General features: G+C 41.7%; 3 protein-coding genes across 4 annotated transcripts in view; 1 reads left to right on the forward strand and 2 right to left on the reverse strand.

Annotated features, from left to right (window-relative positions):
* Positions 1–147: 147 nt before the first annotated feature.
* psmd11b (proteasome 26S subunit, non-ATPase 11b) lies at positions 148–7011 on the reverse strand. Of its 2 annotated transcripts, none has more exons than XM_041029413.1 (13): positions 6902–7011; positions 5884–5985; positions 5499–5695; positions 3834–3891; positions 3336–3530; positions 2442–2586; positions 2262–2322; positions 1866–1928; positions 1460–1585; positions 1335–1370; positions 1192–1243; positions 959–1101; positions 148–863 (listed from the first exon to the last, which is right to left on the reverse strand). In XM_041029413.1, the coding sequence occupies exons 1-12, from the start codon at positions 6990–6992 to the stop codon at positions 959–961; spliced, it is 1269 nt and encodes a 422-aa protein (XP_040885347.1). In that variant the 5' UTR covers positions 6993–7011; the 3' UTR covers positions 148–863. The 2 variants fall into 2 exon arrangements, with proteins under 2 accessions (XP_040885347.1, XP_040885346.1); XM_041029412.1 differs by having other exon boundaries at positions 148–868.
* Positions 7012–9907: 2896 nt separating this feature from the next.
* Positions 9908–10816, forward strand: cdk5r1b (cyclin-dependent kinase 5, regulatory subunit 1b (p35)). The gene has a single exon (XM_041029176.1). It carries the CDS (start codon positions 9908–9910, stop codon positions 10814–10816), a length of 909 nt encoding a protein of 302 aa, XP_040885110.1.
* Positions 10817–14944: 4128 nt separating this feature from the next.
* Positions 14945–19333, reverse strand: part of myo1d (myosin 1D) — a 76717-nt gene continuing 72328 nt past the window's right edge. Inside the window, exon 22 of the mRNA XM_041066972.1 lies at positions 14945–19158. Coding sequence (XP_040922906.1) covers positions 19002–19158 — 157 coding nt within the window. The 3' untranslated portion in view covers positions 14945–19001. The remainder of the gene's footprint in view (positions 19159–19333) is intronic.

Genomic DNA, 19333 nt, shown 5'->3' on the forward strand with positions numbered 1-19333 from the left:
TAGGAACTAACAATGGAGATTTACTCACTCAGGGATAACTCACAGACGCTCAGAGGCATTGTTCACCTCTGCCCTCCGATTTCATATTGCACCCAAACACTGAGGCAAACAGACGCGCCGAAAAAGTGGCACTAGTGGTGTAATGGCATCCTGTCTGTTCTATAAACTTACGTAAGCAGGAGGGGCAGAAATGTGGCAACCATCTGATTTTCTTTTTTTTTTTTTTAAGAGAGAAAAAATAAACACAAAACCAAAAACAAATAGAGTTTAATACATATCTGAAATACAGTGGGGACATAACTGTTGGCATTGATATGATGAGGAAAAAGAAAAGGAGAGCTAGAGGGAGCTCTCTGACCATAATTCAGTATCCTAAGGAGTATCCCAACCTTCCAAAAACTGAACAGTGTGCTTCTGAAAGATATGGACAAGGAGAAAGCCTCATTTCTGCACACACAGTTGGTGGCAGAGTCTGAGGCCACAGAGGTCAATGTTGCACCTTTGAGGTTGCGGTGGAGTCAGCTTAAGGCTTGGAAAGCCCAACCAGATATAAACATATATGTATTCTTAAACCTTTTAATCTTTTTATTGTGGTTGTACAATATTCCCTGATGGCCTGATTTGGCCGCTGAGTGTTATACAGAATCCTGAAGAGATATCAAAATTAAAGTGGAAAAAAAAAACAAAAAAAAAAACAAGAAGTGATGAAATTGTCCGTTGAGGGAGAGGAGGGGGAGTTTGATGGGGGAATCCTGTTTGTTGCAGTTTGTGGGACTTTTTGTTGCTCTCCCTTGTCCCCTTCTTAAAATGTTACACACGCTGGTCAAACACACACAGTTCCTCCATCGCACTGCCGTGGCAATCTACTCTGAGGACGAGAAAGAAAATAACATTTAGCAGAGAAGAATGAAAGAGCATGAAAGACACGTTTCTTACCTTACAGGGTTTTTTTTCTTACCTATGTCAGCTTCTTGGCTTTGTTGTAAAGTGAATCCACGACCTTGCTCATGTTCTGAATTGTTTCCAAGGCTGCTTCATATGTTTTGTCCACTGGGGGCTCTTCAAATATGATCAAGACGCCTTCACCTTGGTCAAGGATTCCTGCAGCAGTGTCATAAAATAAACATTACAGTGCACTGAGGTCTCTTGGTGCATGTGTCTGTTTGTACGTGCAGAGACAATTCTAATTACCGTGAAACTTTTTGTCCAGAATCATCTGTGATAATTTCCTCTCAACATCCCCCTATAAAAAAATAAAAAATAAAATCCAAATTTAAGAGTTACAGATGATGCTTGTAATGCTCAAGAAAAACTGGATAGCTGCAGATACTTACCTTTGACAGTTTGATTAGACCCGATATGTGTTCTATCTGAAAAGAGAGAGAGAAGTACATCAAATGAATCAAATTAATTACGGTGGCAAGTTTCCTTTGTCAGGTTTGGATTAGAAATTCCTTACCTGTACTCTGGAAAATGGTTCAATGACCCGGATGAGGTTTTGTTCCAGCAGGTTGTCATACAGCTTGGCCAGGTGAGTGTTGATGATTGGGTCGTCCCTCAGCTCTGCTTTGTACTCTGTTAGGGCCTGGAAAACACAAAACTTTGTTTTTAAAAACTTGAGGCAGAAAACTACAAAAACTCCATTATAATACACTGCGTATTAAGCAACAAAGTTTATTAGGAATTATCAGGCACAATAATTTAAATTAAAAACTAGGAAGCAAAAGTTAATTTCTGCCAGTGCTGTTTATGTCAACCAGCAGGTAACAGGAGCAGCAGCTAAAGAGAAAACAAAACCAAAAAGCCTAAATGGAGTTTGTCTTATCTGAATGAAAATCCATCAATAGGACAGATAGGGTTCTTACCTTTTCAAAGTCTGCTAATGATCTGTTCTTGCTGGCCTGGGCAACACATTTCAGTGCATCTGTCTAAACAGGTAAAGACGAAGAAGAAAACTGTCATTCTACAGAAAAAAAATCTTAATGGAACAGAGCTGTTCACAATAAAGGTCATTTTCTTTTAGTGGCAGCATTTTTTTATGTGCAAGATGTTTGAGAAGGTTCCCCCAAAAGCAGCTTGCATTTCATACAGTTCAGATAGTATGTTTGTTTTATGTTTCACCCTTATTCATACTTATTGTGTAACAGATGTAATATTCAGGAAAAAGAAACAAAAAAACAACTGATGTGTGCAAAGAGTTGAAATATATTAAACCCCTGCTTTGCCCAGTGTGTTATGAGAAGAAAATGGTTGGTACTTGCCTGTCGGCCGGCGTATCGCAGGGCCAGTTTACCACTGATCAGGGCTTGTACCTCCTCTGGTCTGAGAGAGCAAAGTAAAAAAAAGACAGAAACAATCAAATAATGGGTCATGATTCAAAGGTAACATGAATGTTAAGGTAGTTTAAATATTAAAACATTGTAAGTTTAAGAAGTACTCACGAGTTGAGCACAATTTTGCACAGAAGCATGTATTTGAGTGCTGTGATGGCTCTGGGGCTGTCGATGGAGTCGTAGCCCTCGAAGGCCTCGAAGAAGTAGGAGTAGGCCGTCTTCCAGTCCTTCTCCTCTGCTGCATGGATGATCCCTGCAACAGAGACGACACAGCACGATAGTTACCATCCATAGCCAAAACAAGCCACGCCAGTCACTCTGAAATGTGAAATGTCAACAGAAACTGGAGGAACTTGCTGGCGCTATAGATAAACAGTGACGCTGCTGTGTGCACGTATGATCCAAAGAAAAACTGTGTGTTGATTTTCTCCGGCTGTTGCCTGAAGGACCACTTAATCATAATGTTGGAAATTACGGAGTTATGAACTATAAACTGTGTCTTTGTTACACTTCACACTGATGCTGCAAAGCCACGAATAAGCATGATACTATCATACCTCCAGCTCTTGTGCTGTCACATTAGTAAACACCAACTGTCTGACACTGAGATAGTTATCAGTGTAAAATGAGCTGAGTCACAGAAGAACACACTCCTTTTTCAAGCCACTCTTGAGAACGAGTTGCTTAGCGAATGGTTTCGAGTCACGTTAATTATACTGTGATGATATAAATCAAGTTTTAATTCTTAGCACGTGACCACACAATTTTTATTACTGCAAACCACCATTAAATTTAAAAATTTAACCAGACTAATCAAAAGCTCATAGCTTTATAGAGCAACATGCTTTCTGAAATAAAAGGAAGAAAGAGTCAACTGAATAACATTATCTGGTGTATGATTCAATCACACAATAATAAGACTGAGTGCAGAGGAGCTGAGCTATTGTTAATGTTATGAGGCACACCTCTGCTTTGGAAGTGAGAACACTGAACACATCTGACCTGACTGCATGTCCAGTGCTGCCTGGAGCTTCGGGGGACAGTAAATGGCGTTGGCGGTGGTCCTGGCTGAGGTGAGGGCTGCGCGGGCCTTGGGCAGGTTACTGAGAGCGTGGTACGTCTTACTTTCTAGCAGCTGAACCTCTACCAGAAGAGCCTTGTCATCCATCTTTTTCAGCTCCTGGAGCAACTGGGAGCCTGAGGGAAAGAGAATGAACGAGTGTTAATGTCGTGCACATTAACTGCTGCAGTAACTTAACACAACACTTTGAAAACAGCTGACATGTGCTGTTCTTTCTGTTTATTAATAAGCTAAATTGTTTTTACACTTGGTGAAAGACGATTGCAAGAACAAAATAAATCTTTTGAAAGTATCTGTGTTTCTTGGTGGTCTAGAAAACATCTGTGTGGTATTCAGGATTGATAGATATGTTAAGTCCCTGATGCAGGAAGACAGATGTTGCCATTTACTAAAAGAAAGTCCCGTCTCTCAGCACTCACCAAGCGCCAAGGCCTCCTGGTATCGTTTGGTGTCAAAATAGAGTGAGATCAGCCGTGTCTGAAAGAAGACAGAGTGCTGTTAGACAAGCAGAGAGCAGCTGTGCCAATCTATTGCCTTATAGAAACGCTGTGGCAAGTATCCTGGACCTGAAAGAACAAACTACCAGGATACCAGTTATAACAAAAATCAAAAGCAGGTACCTTAGCTTCGACCTAAACAGGGCCCAAAAATGCCCCACAGCTTCTTTGTGTTCCTATTTATCCTTTTTTAAAAATATTTATATATATTTTTTATTTATTTTTATTTATTTATATTTACAGCCATATTTTACTTCTTAAAACAGAAAAAAATCTTTAGCTACTAGTTAATTTCCGTCTGCAGCTGATACAAACAAAAAAAGGGATAAAGAAATATCATAGAAATATGATGAATGGGACCTTGTGCACAAATCCCATGGCCCTCCAAAATGTCAATCATTATCAAGATATTTATGGCAAACAGCAAGATGCTGAAATGCCACCCACACACTTCTTGGAAGAATCTGTTAAATTACAAGTTCCTGCATTTGCTACAAAAAGTGCCAGAAAGAGGAGGAGGACCAACTGTTCTCAAAGGTAAAACTTCACACTAATGCACATAAGTGATGATCATTTCACTTCAGATGCAGCATCCTTAAACTACTTCACATTCTTTACTGTTCAGGCTCCTGCTGGCAGACAAACATGTTAAATGATGGTGCAAAATATTAAGCATGAAAGGAAATTTTACGTCTTTTTTTTTCCATGGTTCAAACGTGATGTTCAGAACAGAAATGCAAAAGCATTCCTGTTTTTCAGAACAGTTTTTTAGGGTGGACTTCTCTCTCTAAGCCTGAGCTCATGGTACACTCACAGCACTATGAAGAAAGTTTCCTCTAATCTTTTTTACTCCTATCCATTCATACACGCCACAGTCTCATTACATAGTTTTCTTCTACATTTTATGCAGAGTACTAATACAACATTTTGTTGATCCTGTATTTTGTAATTCAGCCAAAAGCCCCAGATATTTCTGGCTGTGAGTGCGAACCTGCTGGCAGTCACTTGGCCACAAAGCCCATTTTGGCTGCTTAGCAGGGTGATGTCATCATAGATAGCAGTGTGTAGCAGATGTATTAGCACCTCTTGTTGTCACTTTCTTCAGGCAAAGCTTACACATTAGCTTCATCGCATTTATCAAGTTTATTGTTTTCATTTTCTTTTTTCACCAAGAGTAATGCCACAGTGGCGGTGTTGCACATCTACCTACAACCAAATATTCCACCACAATCTGCCTGAGATCAAAGAGTCTCCCGCTCCATGAGTCTGAACATGTTAAATCTGATCCTTCCCCATATCGCTTTTGTTTTCACTATCATTAATCATAAACGCTGTTGTATGTCAGCATTAACCTGGGTTATCTGAGAAGATGAATACATCAGCTGTTGGTGGCAGGTTGTATCTGCAGCAAACCATTTTTGGCCTGTTTGAAATAACAAAAAAATAACCTTCATTATTTCTGCCTTACCAGCAGGTATCTAATGGTGCCAATTCTGGCAGTGAGGCATGCTGCTTTTGCAGCGTTTTTCAGAAGACACTTGATGTTACAGTATATATGGCGTAGATAAAGACTTTACTAATCCTCACCTCCAGAGCCTGTCGCAGGAAGGTCCTCTTTTCAGCCTTGGCCCACTCAATGCATTCGAGACACAGCTCTACCTCTTGCCCCGTTGCTGCCTCCATGTCAAGAAAAAGGTCCAGCAGAGAGCGGACAAGCCGGGCTGCTTTGGCCTTGCTGATGGAAATCAGGAAGGGCCTCACAAATTTCAGCAGACCCCCCAATTCTGGAGACATACACCAAAAGATATGCATCATGGATATTTGAAGAGACACAAAACGTGATATAATACCACCCAGTAAGAAGAGATTGATTAGATATTAACTTTGGGCTTAGCTGCAAAACAAAAATAGGCACTGAATAAATGCATGTACATGTAAACTTCATCAAAGCCTTTCAGAGTTTAAACATTACCTGCAGCCTGTCCTGTCTTGGCCAGGAGTGTCCCCAGCTCCAGGATGCTCTGTTCTTTAACCCTGACAGCTTCCTCATCGTTCTCTTGAACATCTCTCCTCACTGTTAAAGAGAGGGAATAAGTTCATATTAGACACAATTTATTCTTTCAAACCCCAACATGATGCAACCTCTTAAGTTTCAAGAACTGTTGTGAGCTATCCTTTGGTATTTTAAGTCAGTTCTGGACTTTTAAGTATCAACATTACACCCACACATCAATCTGATATCTAGGGCTGTAATTAAGAATTATGTTCATTATTGATTAATCAGCTGTTGAAAATGTTGGTGAACTAATTAACTAACAAATGACTACCAGTTTAATCAGTTAATCGTTTCAGCACTACTGGGAAATATATAAATGTTTACTCAAAACGCCGGGACAGTTGACAGCTAATGGGCTGCTGTGACAAGGCAATTTGATGACAGCGGTGCCTATGAGAAATGTAAAAACTATTTACAGTAGACAGTAATAAAATTTCCATTTGATTGTAAGTGCACGCAATCACAAACACACAAGAAACCTTTGGCCAATTAGTCACAATTGTCCCACTGACTGTGGATAACACAGGTCTGAGGCTTTTCACAACAAGCTAATAACGTTAGCCGCAACAGTAATCATGCTAACATGTCAGTCTTAATTAGAGCTAATGGTAGTTAGCTTGTACACTGCGGTCTGTAACACAACATCACAAGACCACACTAGAGTGTCCAAAACACAACATTACTGGTAACTACTACATATTTCTAGCCCGGGCCTACAGTTAGCAAAGCTGCTAACGAGCTAACTGGCTAACATCCACTAGCAGTTACCGTTGCTCACCGTTCAGCAGTGAGTCAGCACGGCACAGCGCCGGCTCCTGCTACTGAACACCACTAGCTAGCACGATTACCCCACCGCCGAGAACTGACTGAACATTTTCAAATCACGATGGTCAGAGGGACAGTGTCCACCTCAAAACACCAGCTTAACACCCACCTATTGAGTGGAGAATGTCGATAGAGGCGTTGCGGTCCGTGCTAATGAGAGACTGGGCTCTCTGAAACTCAACCACTGCTGCAGCCGCCATCTTCCTTATTCAAATACTGCTTGAATGAAAATTACGTGCGTGCACTACGTTACTTTGCGCTTGTGACGTCAGTGTACGAAAGGATTCAAAGGCTTTTGGGAAATAGAGTTTTTTTTTTTCCTTTAGAAGGTTTCGCAAACATTTCTCACAAGCTCCTTCTCCTAATGACTCAAGTTATTGGAGCTAATCGTAACCGTGTTTGTAATGTGTGATTTAAGTTATTCTGTTGTGAATAGTGGGACAATACAGAGTCATCTTGGCTGGAAATAAAATATAAATTTACATCCACTGTATCTGGCTAAAAACCTACACCCAGACTCACCACATTAAGACATTTGTTTCTAATAATCTGTAAAGAACAAATGTCTAATTTCATCAAATCCATGTATTCTTGTGGGAAAGCATCTAAAATAGCAGCTACCTCCTCTGAAACCATATAGGCTAGTACTATTAAATTGCAGGATTTTGTTTATTAAAGAAAAACAAACATAGCATATGAAAACCCATGGTATAACTCGGTCAGGACAATTCCTTGAATAAAAAAATGTTCAAAAAAAAACAAAACACACACACACACAAAATACTATTTGAACAATAAAATGAAAGAGTAAAATTCTTTGTGTCTGTGGTCAGAGGGGAATCTCTACCATACTTGTAATGGATGGCCGATGTCCAACGCTGAATAAAACAACAGCAGGCCAAAATGGCAAAATTATGGTTTAACCATAACTCATATTAGCGTATCTCACACACACGGTCAAACCTCCAGTGGAGGACTACATAGAGAATATAGAGTGATTGAGACTGCTGCTTAACCCTTTGTGACGATTAAAACGGACTTGGTCGCACACTCAGACAATATAAGCTTGTCTATATAAACCTATGGTTGCCAGCTCACTTCATATACGCAAAGAGGGGAATGCAGTTTAGTTGATAAGGCTGATGCTAATGGTGTCATGAAGAAAAACACATCACGAGTTCACTGAGTTCAGTTTGCATGAGCGCCTGTGTGTGCGGCTATAGGCGGAGTTGTTTCCCAGCAGAGACAGCACCGCGCATAGAGCGCAGAGCGGCGCCCGACTACCGCCTTTGCGTCAGCCATCCTCACACAGTCAGTGACACAACACAACACAACATCATCCCTCGCAGCATCCGCATCTCACGGCCGGGAGGACCAGGAGCACATCCTCATCTGAGCATCCATTCCACAACTGCCTACCATCGTCTGCGCACCGCCGACACCAGGCGTGTTCATTCAATGCTTGCTTCTTGCCTCGGCTCGGATTATTTTCTGTGTTGCATTTATATTCTCCGAGATGGTTTTATGTTTTAGTCGCCTTTTATAAGGAAAAACAGGCTTGAGACGAGGAGCATCATCTCTACAGCGCAATTATTTTCTCATTAAGCTGGAGCTCTGGTAAGTTTGTTTTGATTTTGGAACATATTCGTGCTGAAATTGTTGTGCATTTGGTTTCACAGATTCGAGGATTCGTTATATCTGAAAACAGGTGATGCGCAGCTTCATCCAGCCATGAAAATATGGGAATTAATTGAAAGAAATAGGGATGTGAAGCTTTATACAATCATATTGGCCGACCTAGTGTGATATATTAAGGGATATGGGGGGGAAATGAGGATTTTCTTCATTTTTAAGCCACCGCCTATTATGGCCAACGTTTTCATTTCGACGCAGACGCTCAGTTTCAGCACCATGGAGAGCACCCGATGTACACAACTCCTCATCGGAGGGAAAGCCCCATAAATCCTATCATTATACTCCACTTAATTCACATTAGCTGAAGCTGCTGTTTTGGAATTTCCTCCACAATTGATCAGTTCATCATCAGATTGATAACAGGGTGATGGAATGAAGCATCGAGCAGCTCGGATCCTGCGCAAGTGAGCAAAGTCGATCCATCGACTGTCTTTCACGTGAAAAGGCTGCAGAGAGCAAGAAAATATGTCGTTCAAAAAAAAAATCATTTATCCCATTGTTTACTTAGTTTAAACGGAGGTAAATCATATGACCTTGGCTTTCCTGAATACATCCAACGCGACCTTCACCTGTTATTATGGTGTTTACGTTTCAGTCTTCCATTTTAGTGCGAGGGTGGCGCATGGCTGAGAGTGACTTGTCGGCCATTGCCCATAAAATATAGATCTCTCATTATAAAATGTTCACGTGTTTACGATATAGAATCTATCTTCAATTAAATGTGGAGTACGATTCCTTTGATTAGCTGTTTCACATCACACAAATCATTATAATTTTCCGCGTGCTCTATAATCTACTGCTGTCGCACAACAATCTAAAATGTTTTCAATGTTAGGATGATTGCCTTTGCAGCAAAGGGGGATCTATACCGTTTGAATTAATTAGTATAAGCTAGCCTATAGGCTGATCCATTCCACCACTTACTGAGTCAAATCAATACTGCTAATAAGCCTGAGGTACTGTCAGATAAACCACTCAGGCACACGTTCATGAGAGCGTTACAGACCTGATAACTGTGATATTATCTGGTATAAGCTGAATAATTTTAGAGCTAATATCAGATCAACACAATTTTTTTTGCTATTTGTAAACATAGATAGGCTAATTTAAAGTGAATTGACCCTTCACCAATTATTTTTCTGATTATTGATCTTTTCTGTTTCCAGCAGTGGCCATCTGGAGACGCAGACAAAGAGCTGAAACACAACAGAGACTGTTTCAGTCGAGGTGATCGTTATCCCCTCAGAGAGCTGTTTACAGGACAATCTCCTTCACGGCTTTAGATGCCCAGCAGCAGCCTGTAGCCCGGGACTCCCAGCTCCCAGAAGCACTGAAGGCTTGAGACCCTCAGGATCTCCCCTGGCAGACGCTCTTCTGACCCAGTGCGGCTGAAGCCCCTGGACGCCTCCCCGCATTCACCATGGGAACCGTGCTGTCTTTGTCACCTAGCTACCGAAAGGCAGCTCTCTTTGAGGATGGGCCGGCCACGGTGGGCCACTACACGGCTGTCCAGAACAGCAAGAATGCCAAAGACAAGAACCTGAAGCGCCACTCGCTCATCAACGTGCTCCCCTGGAAGCGAATTGTAGCAGTGTCAGCCAAGAAGAAAGGCTCCAAGAAGGTGCAGCCCAATGGCACCTACCAGAACAATGTCACCCACCTGAATAACGAAAACCTGAAGAAGTCGCAGTCCTGTGCCAACCTGTCCACCTTCACCCAGGATCAGAGCACCCCAGCTCTCACCAAGAGCTCCAACAACACAGCATCGTCTGTCAAGAAGGCCCCCCTGACCAACTCCAATGTGGCCCCTGGGACCCCTAAGAGAGTGATTGTCCAGGCCTCCACCAGTGAGCTGCTGCGCTGCCTGGGGGAGTTTCTGTGCCGGCGTTGTTACCGGCTGAAACACCTGTCACCCACTGACCCGGTGCTGTGGCTGCGCAGCGTGGACCGCTCCCTGCTGCTCCAAGGCTGGCAGGACCAGGGATTCATCACCCCTGCTAATGTGGTCTTTGTGTACATGCTGTGCCGTGACGTGGTCTCCTCCGAGGTGGCCACGGAGCACGAGCTGCAGGCTGTGCTGCTCACCTGCCTCTACCTGTCCTACTCCTACATGGGCAATGAGATCTCCTACCCCCTCAAGCCCTTCTTAGTGGAGAGCTCCAAGGAGACCTTCTGGGACCGCTGCCTCTCCATCATCAACCTGATGAGCGCAAAGATGCTCCAGATCAACTCCGACCCACACTACTTCACTCAGGTGTTTGCCGACCTGAAGAACGAGAGCCAGAAGGAGGAGGAGAGGAGCCGCCTGCTCATTGGCCTGGACCGGTGAGGGGATGCTGGGGGGGGAGCAGAGGGGTCAGGGTGGGTGGGTCATACTCCAGTCTGGCATTTTGACAAGTTTGAAAGACAATTTGTGCTTTTTATTTATTATTTTCCAAACTGCAGTGGGATTAGACCAATCTGGAAGTATTATTTATAACAACAGAATCTTAAACTCTGGAGGGAGGTTTAATTATTTTGCTGGGGTTTGCATTTTGGTTTGAGGTATAGCAGTTGTGATGGTCACCGAAAATGGGGCATAGGGTTTGAAAGAGCAAGAGCACTCTTTTTTGCCTGTAACTATCAAGACCAAATTCTATTTTCACACAAGGATGGATTTTCTGTGAGCCTGAGAGAGAATGATGTAAAAAAAAAAAAAAATGCCAGACTTGAGTAAATCCTTTGCTAATATACAGATATATATCTATATGAAATACTGAAAATCTTAAAAACAATTCAGACAAAAAAAGACAAAAAAAAAAAACCAACATTAGAAAAGGAAGCATACATCTACAGCATTGAATGTGGACAGGACTGAGGCTTCAGCAGCCTACCAGTGACCTTCTGACTGTTGTGATGTGCACTGCCTACTGCAGGAGGGTGAGGGCCATCGCCTGACTGGCTTTCTTCATGCATCATGGATGAACAGGCATCTCCGGCTGCAAACCCTGGCTCTTTGGAATGCCAACACCCACGTCCCCAACATTCACATGGATACGATGGACACTTTTTGCTGCAATGCATATCTGGCCATCTAAGGAAAAAACAGCAGGGGCCATCAAGGCTGGATCGCTATTTTTGTGGGTTTCTGTTTGTGACTCCGCAACAGGACATTTACAGTACAAGGGCCGATTGGATGGACAATAAGCAAACATTACATTGTGGGACTTTTGATAAAAAGACAACAACCAGAGGACATGTGGCCAGTGTTGAGTGGTCATACTGTGTGTGTTCAGAAAGACCTACTTTATTTTCATCTAGAAAAAAAAAATAAAACAAGTTAATGGATGTTTTACTCCCCAGAGGCTTACACCTATGGAGGCTTATTTATTGCGTTTCTGAAACAAGTTTTCTTTGATTTTTTTTCTTTTTTACTTAGAAATGTAATGTTTTGCACGTGTGCCATGCAATTTTACAGAGTTCCTGGGAGAGCAGGAGCAACTATTACTTTTCTTCTTTTTACTTGATTTATAAACCAACTGCATCTGCATTAGAGAATGCTGTGAACAAAGTGACACTAGTTTATTTAGCTATGCTTGCTAAAATAGGCTATTTGTTTACCAGGGAAATTCTTTTTGTACTTATGTCGATAGGTTGTGTTGCAACCACTTTGGAATGATGTTTGATTTTGTGCTTATGATTCAGCATAGAAAATGTTAAAACAGTGCCATATCTTTGATGAAAATCCCACAGGCCTGAGAACATTCTGAGATACTGTAATGTTTGTCAAGCTGTTAAATGATGGGGTGGATTTTCATCTACTAATAACTACTTACTGACACCTAATTTATTGCCATTTATGTATTTATTATTTGGGCACATTTAATGTAAAAGAGAGACTTTGAAAAGGGAAGGACAGGAGAGATGCTGGGATGGAGGGTGTGCTTATCTTTGGTGGGAATGAAGATTGATCTGGTTTGTGCAAATGAATGTCACAGGGATTTATCAGTGAATATCTAATTAAAAAGCTCTTAGATCAAAACCAATGTTAAATCTGACCATCACCAAAGTGACACCATCAAGGACACCTTGACAGAACAACACATCAATGACCTTTTACTCACGAAAATGCCCTGAAAACATCTTTTAGCCCTGCGACACAGGCCTGCAGAGGAGACAACACATATCAGAAAGAGAAAGCACACACATTTTTCTAAGGGAACAAATAGTTTCAATGACACCTGTTCATCACCACTGCAGAAAAGCACAGCTTACCTTGAGGATAATCCAGCAGCATCACCTCTGTGTAAACCAAACAGGAGGCGACATCACGAACATTCGCCTAGGGCCTGGAGGAGATGAGGTGACCTCCGTAGGAATAATCACATTTTCAATCACAGAATCCACAAGACTAAAAATGAAATGCTGCAGTGTGCAGTGGGAACACCATGGCAACCAAAACAGAAAACATGCAGAACAACTGAGATATGTAGCTTTTTATTTTCATACAGAGAAGGTACTCCACTGCAGCTCCTCGCTGTCTCTGCAATGACTGCAATCACTGGAGAAATTACAGTATTTCCATCCAGAAATATAAGAGAACTTTATTTACTGGTTTTCACATGTCACCTTGACATAGAAAATCTGTACACTTCTTTCCTTTGCAGTGTTTTGGCATAAGCATAAGGGACCAGTGGTGCCAACTACATGTTTTAAAGTTGTTCCCAGAGAATGAAAGGTCTCTCTGCTGCTGCTGTGTTGTGTGAATCAGAGAAGTGAACAGCTCTGATGGTCACAACCTGTGACCTCCTCTGCTGTGGGACTGTGGCTGCCATATGGAGCTAGATCAGCGAGACACTTCATTCAGAGTGTTTGCACCGGCACATTACAGGGACACACTTTGGATGGGTCTCTGCTCTGGCAGAAAAAGCAGGGCATTGGGGTAAAGGGTCTAAAACAGAGACCCTGAGTCTATTTCTCTCTGTCCACTTTCCCCCGACTCATTTGAAATGTGCCATTTTTATTTTCCACTTTGCATCATTGAGTAGTTGTTTAAGAAAATACTTTCAAAAGCTGATAAAATATGAAAAAAAGACTCAAGTGATAGTTAAAGATTTCTGTCAAAATTCTTTTCTGTATCTTGTTGCGTACTTTGTAGATAAAAAAAAAATGAAACAGCGGTTAAAAACTTCAAAAAGAGAGGCATTCAGTGGCTGCATGTGTGTGTGAATGTGTGTGTGCGTGTGTGCGAAAGGCAGCGTTTTATTTGTACAGAAGAATGTGTGACCTGTTGTTTTCTTATGGACAAGGAGCAAACACCAACCACACTGGCACTAGGACTTGGTTTTCCGTTGGTGGGGTGAGGGAGGGGTGTTGATGCTGTTCAATAAAAATCTTCTTTTTTGAAAAAGACAAAAAAAGCTGTTGCTGTAATTGAAACTTTTTTTCAGTTAGTTTCTGCTCATTTTAATTTATTTTTGTACTGTGATGGAAAAATAAAATGCACTGATCGTTCAAGGCCGTCACTTGTGCTTTTGTGCCTCGTGTCTTTTGCAAACAGAAGACGTTTGGCATGTCTACTCTTTAAAATAAATAGATCAGCAAGTGGATTTTATTTATAGAAGCTAAAATCACAAAATCAGTGCACATAATACAACATCCTCTATCTACAGATCCTCAATTTTTTAGAGAAACTAAAAGAAAAACACTTAAGGGGAAGACATGTATAGGTAGCATTGGATATACTGTATTATGCAGATTATAGACAGAGTGGTACCACCATTCTCAATCTTCAAAGTGTTGTTGATCAGTAACTTTATGCACTATATCTCAGTGAGTTCCAGTCTTGCGTCTGAAGAATCCCCACAGCCCTGGCACATGAATTCAAGCTGTACCGTCATCAAATACACACTTAAGATGACAGGAACTGAAGGCATCAACATTTTATTCATTACCTACTTAATATCTGATCTAATTTCTATTAGATCCCTACACACACGGATTGGTTTGGGTCACTTCACTCCTTGCCTATCACTTACTGTCCATTAATTCCCATTTATTTAACCACCAGGTCACAGTCAGTCCAGTCTTACTTAGTCACTGCCCTTGTGGAAAAAAAGGAGTCATCCTACTCTCTGCAGTGGACAATCATCCATCAGCCAGTGGATTATAAACCCCTGCTGATGTAGCTGGTGATGGCTGACACAGTGGCAGTGGGAAGCAGCGTTGTCATGCCGACTGCAGGGGTTTTAGCTGTCTCGACGTCACCCGGTGAAACAGCTGTTAGTGGGTGGATTAACGTTGAGCTCTGCCCAGCTATTACCACATCACCCATTAGAGGCTACGGCTGGCCTCAGGAAACATTTGAGTCAACACAACATCAGTCTTTGCGTGATATCTGGACCAACGACTTCCAGCCGATTTATGTGGATTACGCCGTGCCACGCACACAACAACCAGCAGACAAGCTTACAAGATGTGGAGCAGATACTGAAGCAAATAAATTTATTAATAAAGTGATTAATGAAATATTTTTCATCATGGAACATCATTGGAATGCATAATCTGCATTTATACAGAATACATTTGCACAAAATAGTATCCCTTTAGACGTGGTCTGGATATTACAGTATATCTATGGTATGTAATAGTGAAATATTACACAAATATGCAAAATATAAACTTAATATAAAATTAGGCACATACTGAATAAATGGTGCATGGTACAGATTTTGCTTAAAGCCACAGAATAAATAATAGAAAATTGGAATTTGTTACCCTTTGGCTAACGTGGACGGGCTTGATGATGGAGTCTTGTGTCAAATATTCTGGGGAAAAAAAAACACTGAAAACTGGAGGAATGTACTTGTTAAGCTCTCACCATAGAGACCAGTGAGGAGAAGAACCCAATGGCACAAGTCACAGTGTTAACATTCATATCTGAAATTCACTCATGCTCATTTTTAAAGAGCTAATTAGGTCAAGTCTGCGGTAAAGCTGATGATCAATATAATGAAAAAGTAATTATTCCTGATTGGGTTTGCACACCAAAAACAAATCAGAGCGCACTGAAGGATAAGTTTGGTGACATTCAGTATTTTTCTTAGTGTCAACAAAAACTCATGAAAAGACCAAACCAACAATAAATTCATCCTATGGTCAGATATCATCTGTGTATCTAAAGCCTGATATATTTCATGCCTCTGTGCCACTCCATCGTCCAGAAACTACAGAAAACACATCACTGAGTCACATAGTTGCACCGGGTGACATGTTCCTTCACTATGATGAACATGGCCACTGTAGTTTGTTTGAACTCAATCCCAAATGCACAGTCCTGTTGCTGTAAATACTCAGTGTCTCCTGTCTTGGTCTTTTCATGGACTTTGTTTACAATAACAAAAATATGACACCGTCCTTATCCCTTAATTGGTTTTGGATCCACAGTATTTACATTTCTGGTTAATATACTTCAGCCTTGTCTCATTTTTTCCCAAAACTTCCCAAGTTTTTGTTGCTGCATGATATTCCTATTGTTTGACAAGCCTTGTTACTGGTGTACTTTCCCTTTCCATTTCCACACCTCCTGGGCACAGGACGGTCTGAAGGAAAAAAACAAAAACAAAAAACAAAAACATGAAAACCTTCACTGCCCTGCAGGACGGTACAGTCAGCCCGGCTGGGCGAGGAGCCAAGTGATCTGACAGGCGAAGGGAAGTGGGAAAGGAGGGAGGGAGGAAAAAGAAAGCAGAGGGAGCAGAGGAGGAGAGAAGGCCAAGCGAGGCTTTGTTCACCAACCCCCTTTGCCTTAAGAAAGCAAAGAGAGAAGCGCTGAAGTGAGAAGTGACACGGAGTCCATCCTAATGATAAGCGGTGAATAGGCGAGCAGAGAGGAGGAGAGGAGAAGCCCTGTGGGAGATTACCAGGCTGAGGGATATGGAGAGCTGCAGCGTTAAAGTCCACATACACACACACACACACACACACACACACACACACACACACACACACACACACACACACACACACACACACACACACACACACACACACACACACACACACACTCATCACAGGCAGCCACTGCACCTAAGCTCCACTGAAAACCGTCTATTAAAGCTACCAATGTCACTTCCTTAATCCACACTGTGAATGCACCAATTTCCCCAAACAACTCTTTTCTGCGTCAAAGTGCCTTATCAAGCCACAGGACAAGGTCATCCACCACAAAGCTGCGAGGTAGAATGGAGATTTGCCTCTTCAAAAGACAGGGCCGCTTGCAAACTAATTAAGATAAACGACTTGTTCAGGCAACACTCAAGTACAATTAGAGGTGCCGTGCTGCTTGGCTAAAACGACTGCTAACAGGTTTTGCTTCCTGTTGAAGTGCAGAGTGTCCCTGCCTTTTCAACTAGGCCAGACACCGAGGGAGCTCCGATTCATAACCCTGGGCTGTCGCTCCTCAGCCCACAGTCGGGCTTCTTTACACAGTCTCCACACAGAGACCATGCAGATGAGTCTCTGTGGGTAAATTTAATGTTGGTTCTCTCATCCGAAGAATTTGTGACGTTTACTGTCACGTAAAACATCAAGCTAACAAAATCCTCCATCTACGTATGAGCTCCTTCCATGTTCGGCACTGAAGACGTTTTATAACGTGGCAAGAATTCATTTGCTGTCATCACACAATCTTCATTCAAAAAACAACATACCTCAGAAAACCACTGCAACTAACTACTGCTGGTGCTGAACAGGTATTTGTGTCTTATGTATGAATGGATATTAATATTAAACACACAGCATAAAGCCACCATCATCTCGTGAGCTTCTGTGTGGCCACAAATGTTTTGCAGTGGTTGGAGAGTGAACATATTGTAACGTGCAAACAACCGGCAGCTTGTGAGAACAGTACAAACCGAGCTCTGGGTGCTCGAGAGCTGACGATGTGATTAGTGTGATTTGGCTCCAGAAAAGTGAAGAGAATTTAGCTAAGACGAATTTAGACGAGAACCAAGTCTCCGAACAGCCGTAGTATTCACACAAAAAGTCCTTCCCATCATTAGAGAGGGAGGTAAAGTAGGACAGCCGTCTGATTACAGACCACACCCCTCTGTCTTCGCTCCTTCACTGTGGCCACTGGCCAGGCCCTCAGCCTCCGAGCCAAAAAGAGGAGAGCTAAAAGAGCTAATCAACACACACAGTTGCACTCACACACTCTCTTTCTCTCTGATGAAGGGGCTATTTATCAAGTGGAAGACTATTCTAAAGGACTTAGGACCACTACAAGTCATTAGGCTATTCACTTAACTCAAAGACAGCAAATGAGACTATGTTCAGGGGCTGGAGTTCACATGGGATTATACAGTACTGACCTGCGAGACTCTGTTGCTAAGCTGAAGGTTTAAGTCTTACATTTTAAGAGAATATGGAGTAAAAATACCGCTTGGAAAAAAGTAATGCTTTGGTTATCGTCTTCATAATTGCCTTCTACAGTATTATTACAGTATTAGTTATCACAATCCTCTGTCCACTAAATGCAGTATAGGTGCTGTGCATATACATATTTGTGATCTTACGCTGCTCAAACAGAGTATGTTCTAACGTTTAATATATAAGCAGTATAAGAAAATTTAAAAAGTACAGACATGGCCATAGAGAGTATAAGATGAAGGATTTAAATTAATAGATTTTAGCGCCTTGTATGTAGCAGGCTGCAATGTTCGGGACATGCTCAACACATCCTACTTAACATCCTGTGACTAACACACTAACAATGAATTTGTGCATAAGACACTGCCTGAACTACTGAATCACATTTGCCCACTTGCTGTTCCCATATGTGATTGTAAACATTTAATGAACCAAACGTAGATGCTGCAGTTCCTTTCATTTACCACCTAGGTAGGCAAGTATTCAGTTAACATTATTATTCCTCAGAATATATCCACAACTATTGTTTTCTTCTATTTTAAAGCAGATCATCAAAGCTGACCGAGTGTCTGAAAAATCAGAGTCATACATGAATATCATCTTACTTCATTTTTGTAGGGTTTCACTTTTGAACTGGCTCCTACACAGAGAGCTGCAGGGATTAAAAATTCCTGCAAAGCCTTTGGATTTTTTTCCCTCTTATGCAACAGTTGCTGCATAATCTCCTCTCACCTTGACTTACAATAATCAGTCCACAATAAACTAAATATTGCACAAAGCAAATCATTTGAAATTTGGATTTCAAAAAGAAAGAACAACACTTTGAGGAATTATCTTGTAGTGCATGTTTTTAAACTTGCTGGCGTATTGTACACTTCTTCTCTTTGTAACTTTGCATACAAATCTACAAATAGGTCAAATTTGGCTTGGATTTGCAATTTGAGGACTCACAATCCTCCTAAAGAGCTGCTATCTACAATGTCACGTTATCAGCAGTTCTGCAAAACACTCGAGAAGTGAATCAGAAGTGATTCATCCTCATCTTCGTCATCATCATCCCGGCCTGGTTTGAAATCAGCTGTCACTGTTTTTGCGTTTGGCCCATTTTAGTTGCCAGGAACAGCCAGGATGTAACCAGACCGGCTCTTGGTGAAGTCTGGCTGTGACTGGTTGATCTTGGGCTCGACAATCACCGTGCACTTCCTCCCGTTCATGCTGCACTGGATGGGACTCGTGATGTTCACCTGCAGCTTCCTCTTCTCACTGCACAAAGAATATAAAAGACAGAAGAAGAGAGCATGAGAGAGAGATTGGTTAATGAGCACTGACAGGTGTAAGACTGTGGCTTTCGTAATGAACATTTATGGAATAATTTTGGTTTATTCATACGTTTAATCTCGTACAATCATAACATATTGGCAGCTCACAGCTTAATTCA

The sequence above is a fragment of the Toxotes jaculatrix genome, chromosome 21, assembly GCF_017976425.1.
Source record: "Toxotes jaculatrix isolate fToxJac2 chromosome 21, fToxJac2.pri, whole genome shotgun sequence".
Taxonomy (NCBI): Eukaryota; Metazoa; Chordata; class Actinopteri; family Toxotidae; genus Toxotes; species Toxotes jaculatrix.

Coding starts and splice junctions, on each gene's coding strand:
- psmd11b (XM_041029413.1), bottom strand. CDS start 6,992: ATGGCGGCTGCAGCAGTGGTTGAGTTTCAGAGAGCCCAGTCTCTCATT. Junction 5,696..5,883: donor CAAGACAGGACAGGCTGCAG/GTAATGTTTAAA, acceptor GTATGTCTCCAG/AATTGGGGGGTCTGCTGAAA. Junction 1,371..1,459: donor AACCATTTTCCAGAGTACAG/GTAAGGAATTTC, acceptor CTCTCTTTTCAG/ATAGAACACATATCGGGTCT.
- cdk5r1b (XM_041029176.1), top strand. CDS start 9,908: ATGGGAACCGTGCTGTCTTTGTCACCTAGCTACCGAAAGGCAGCTCTC.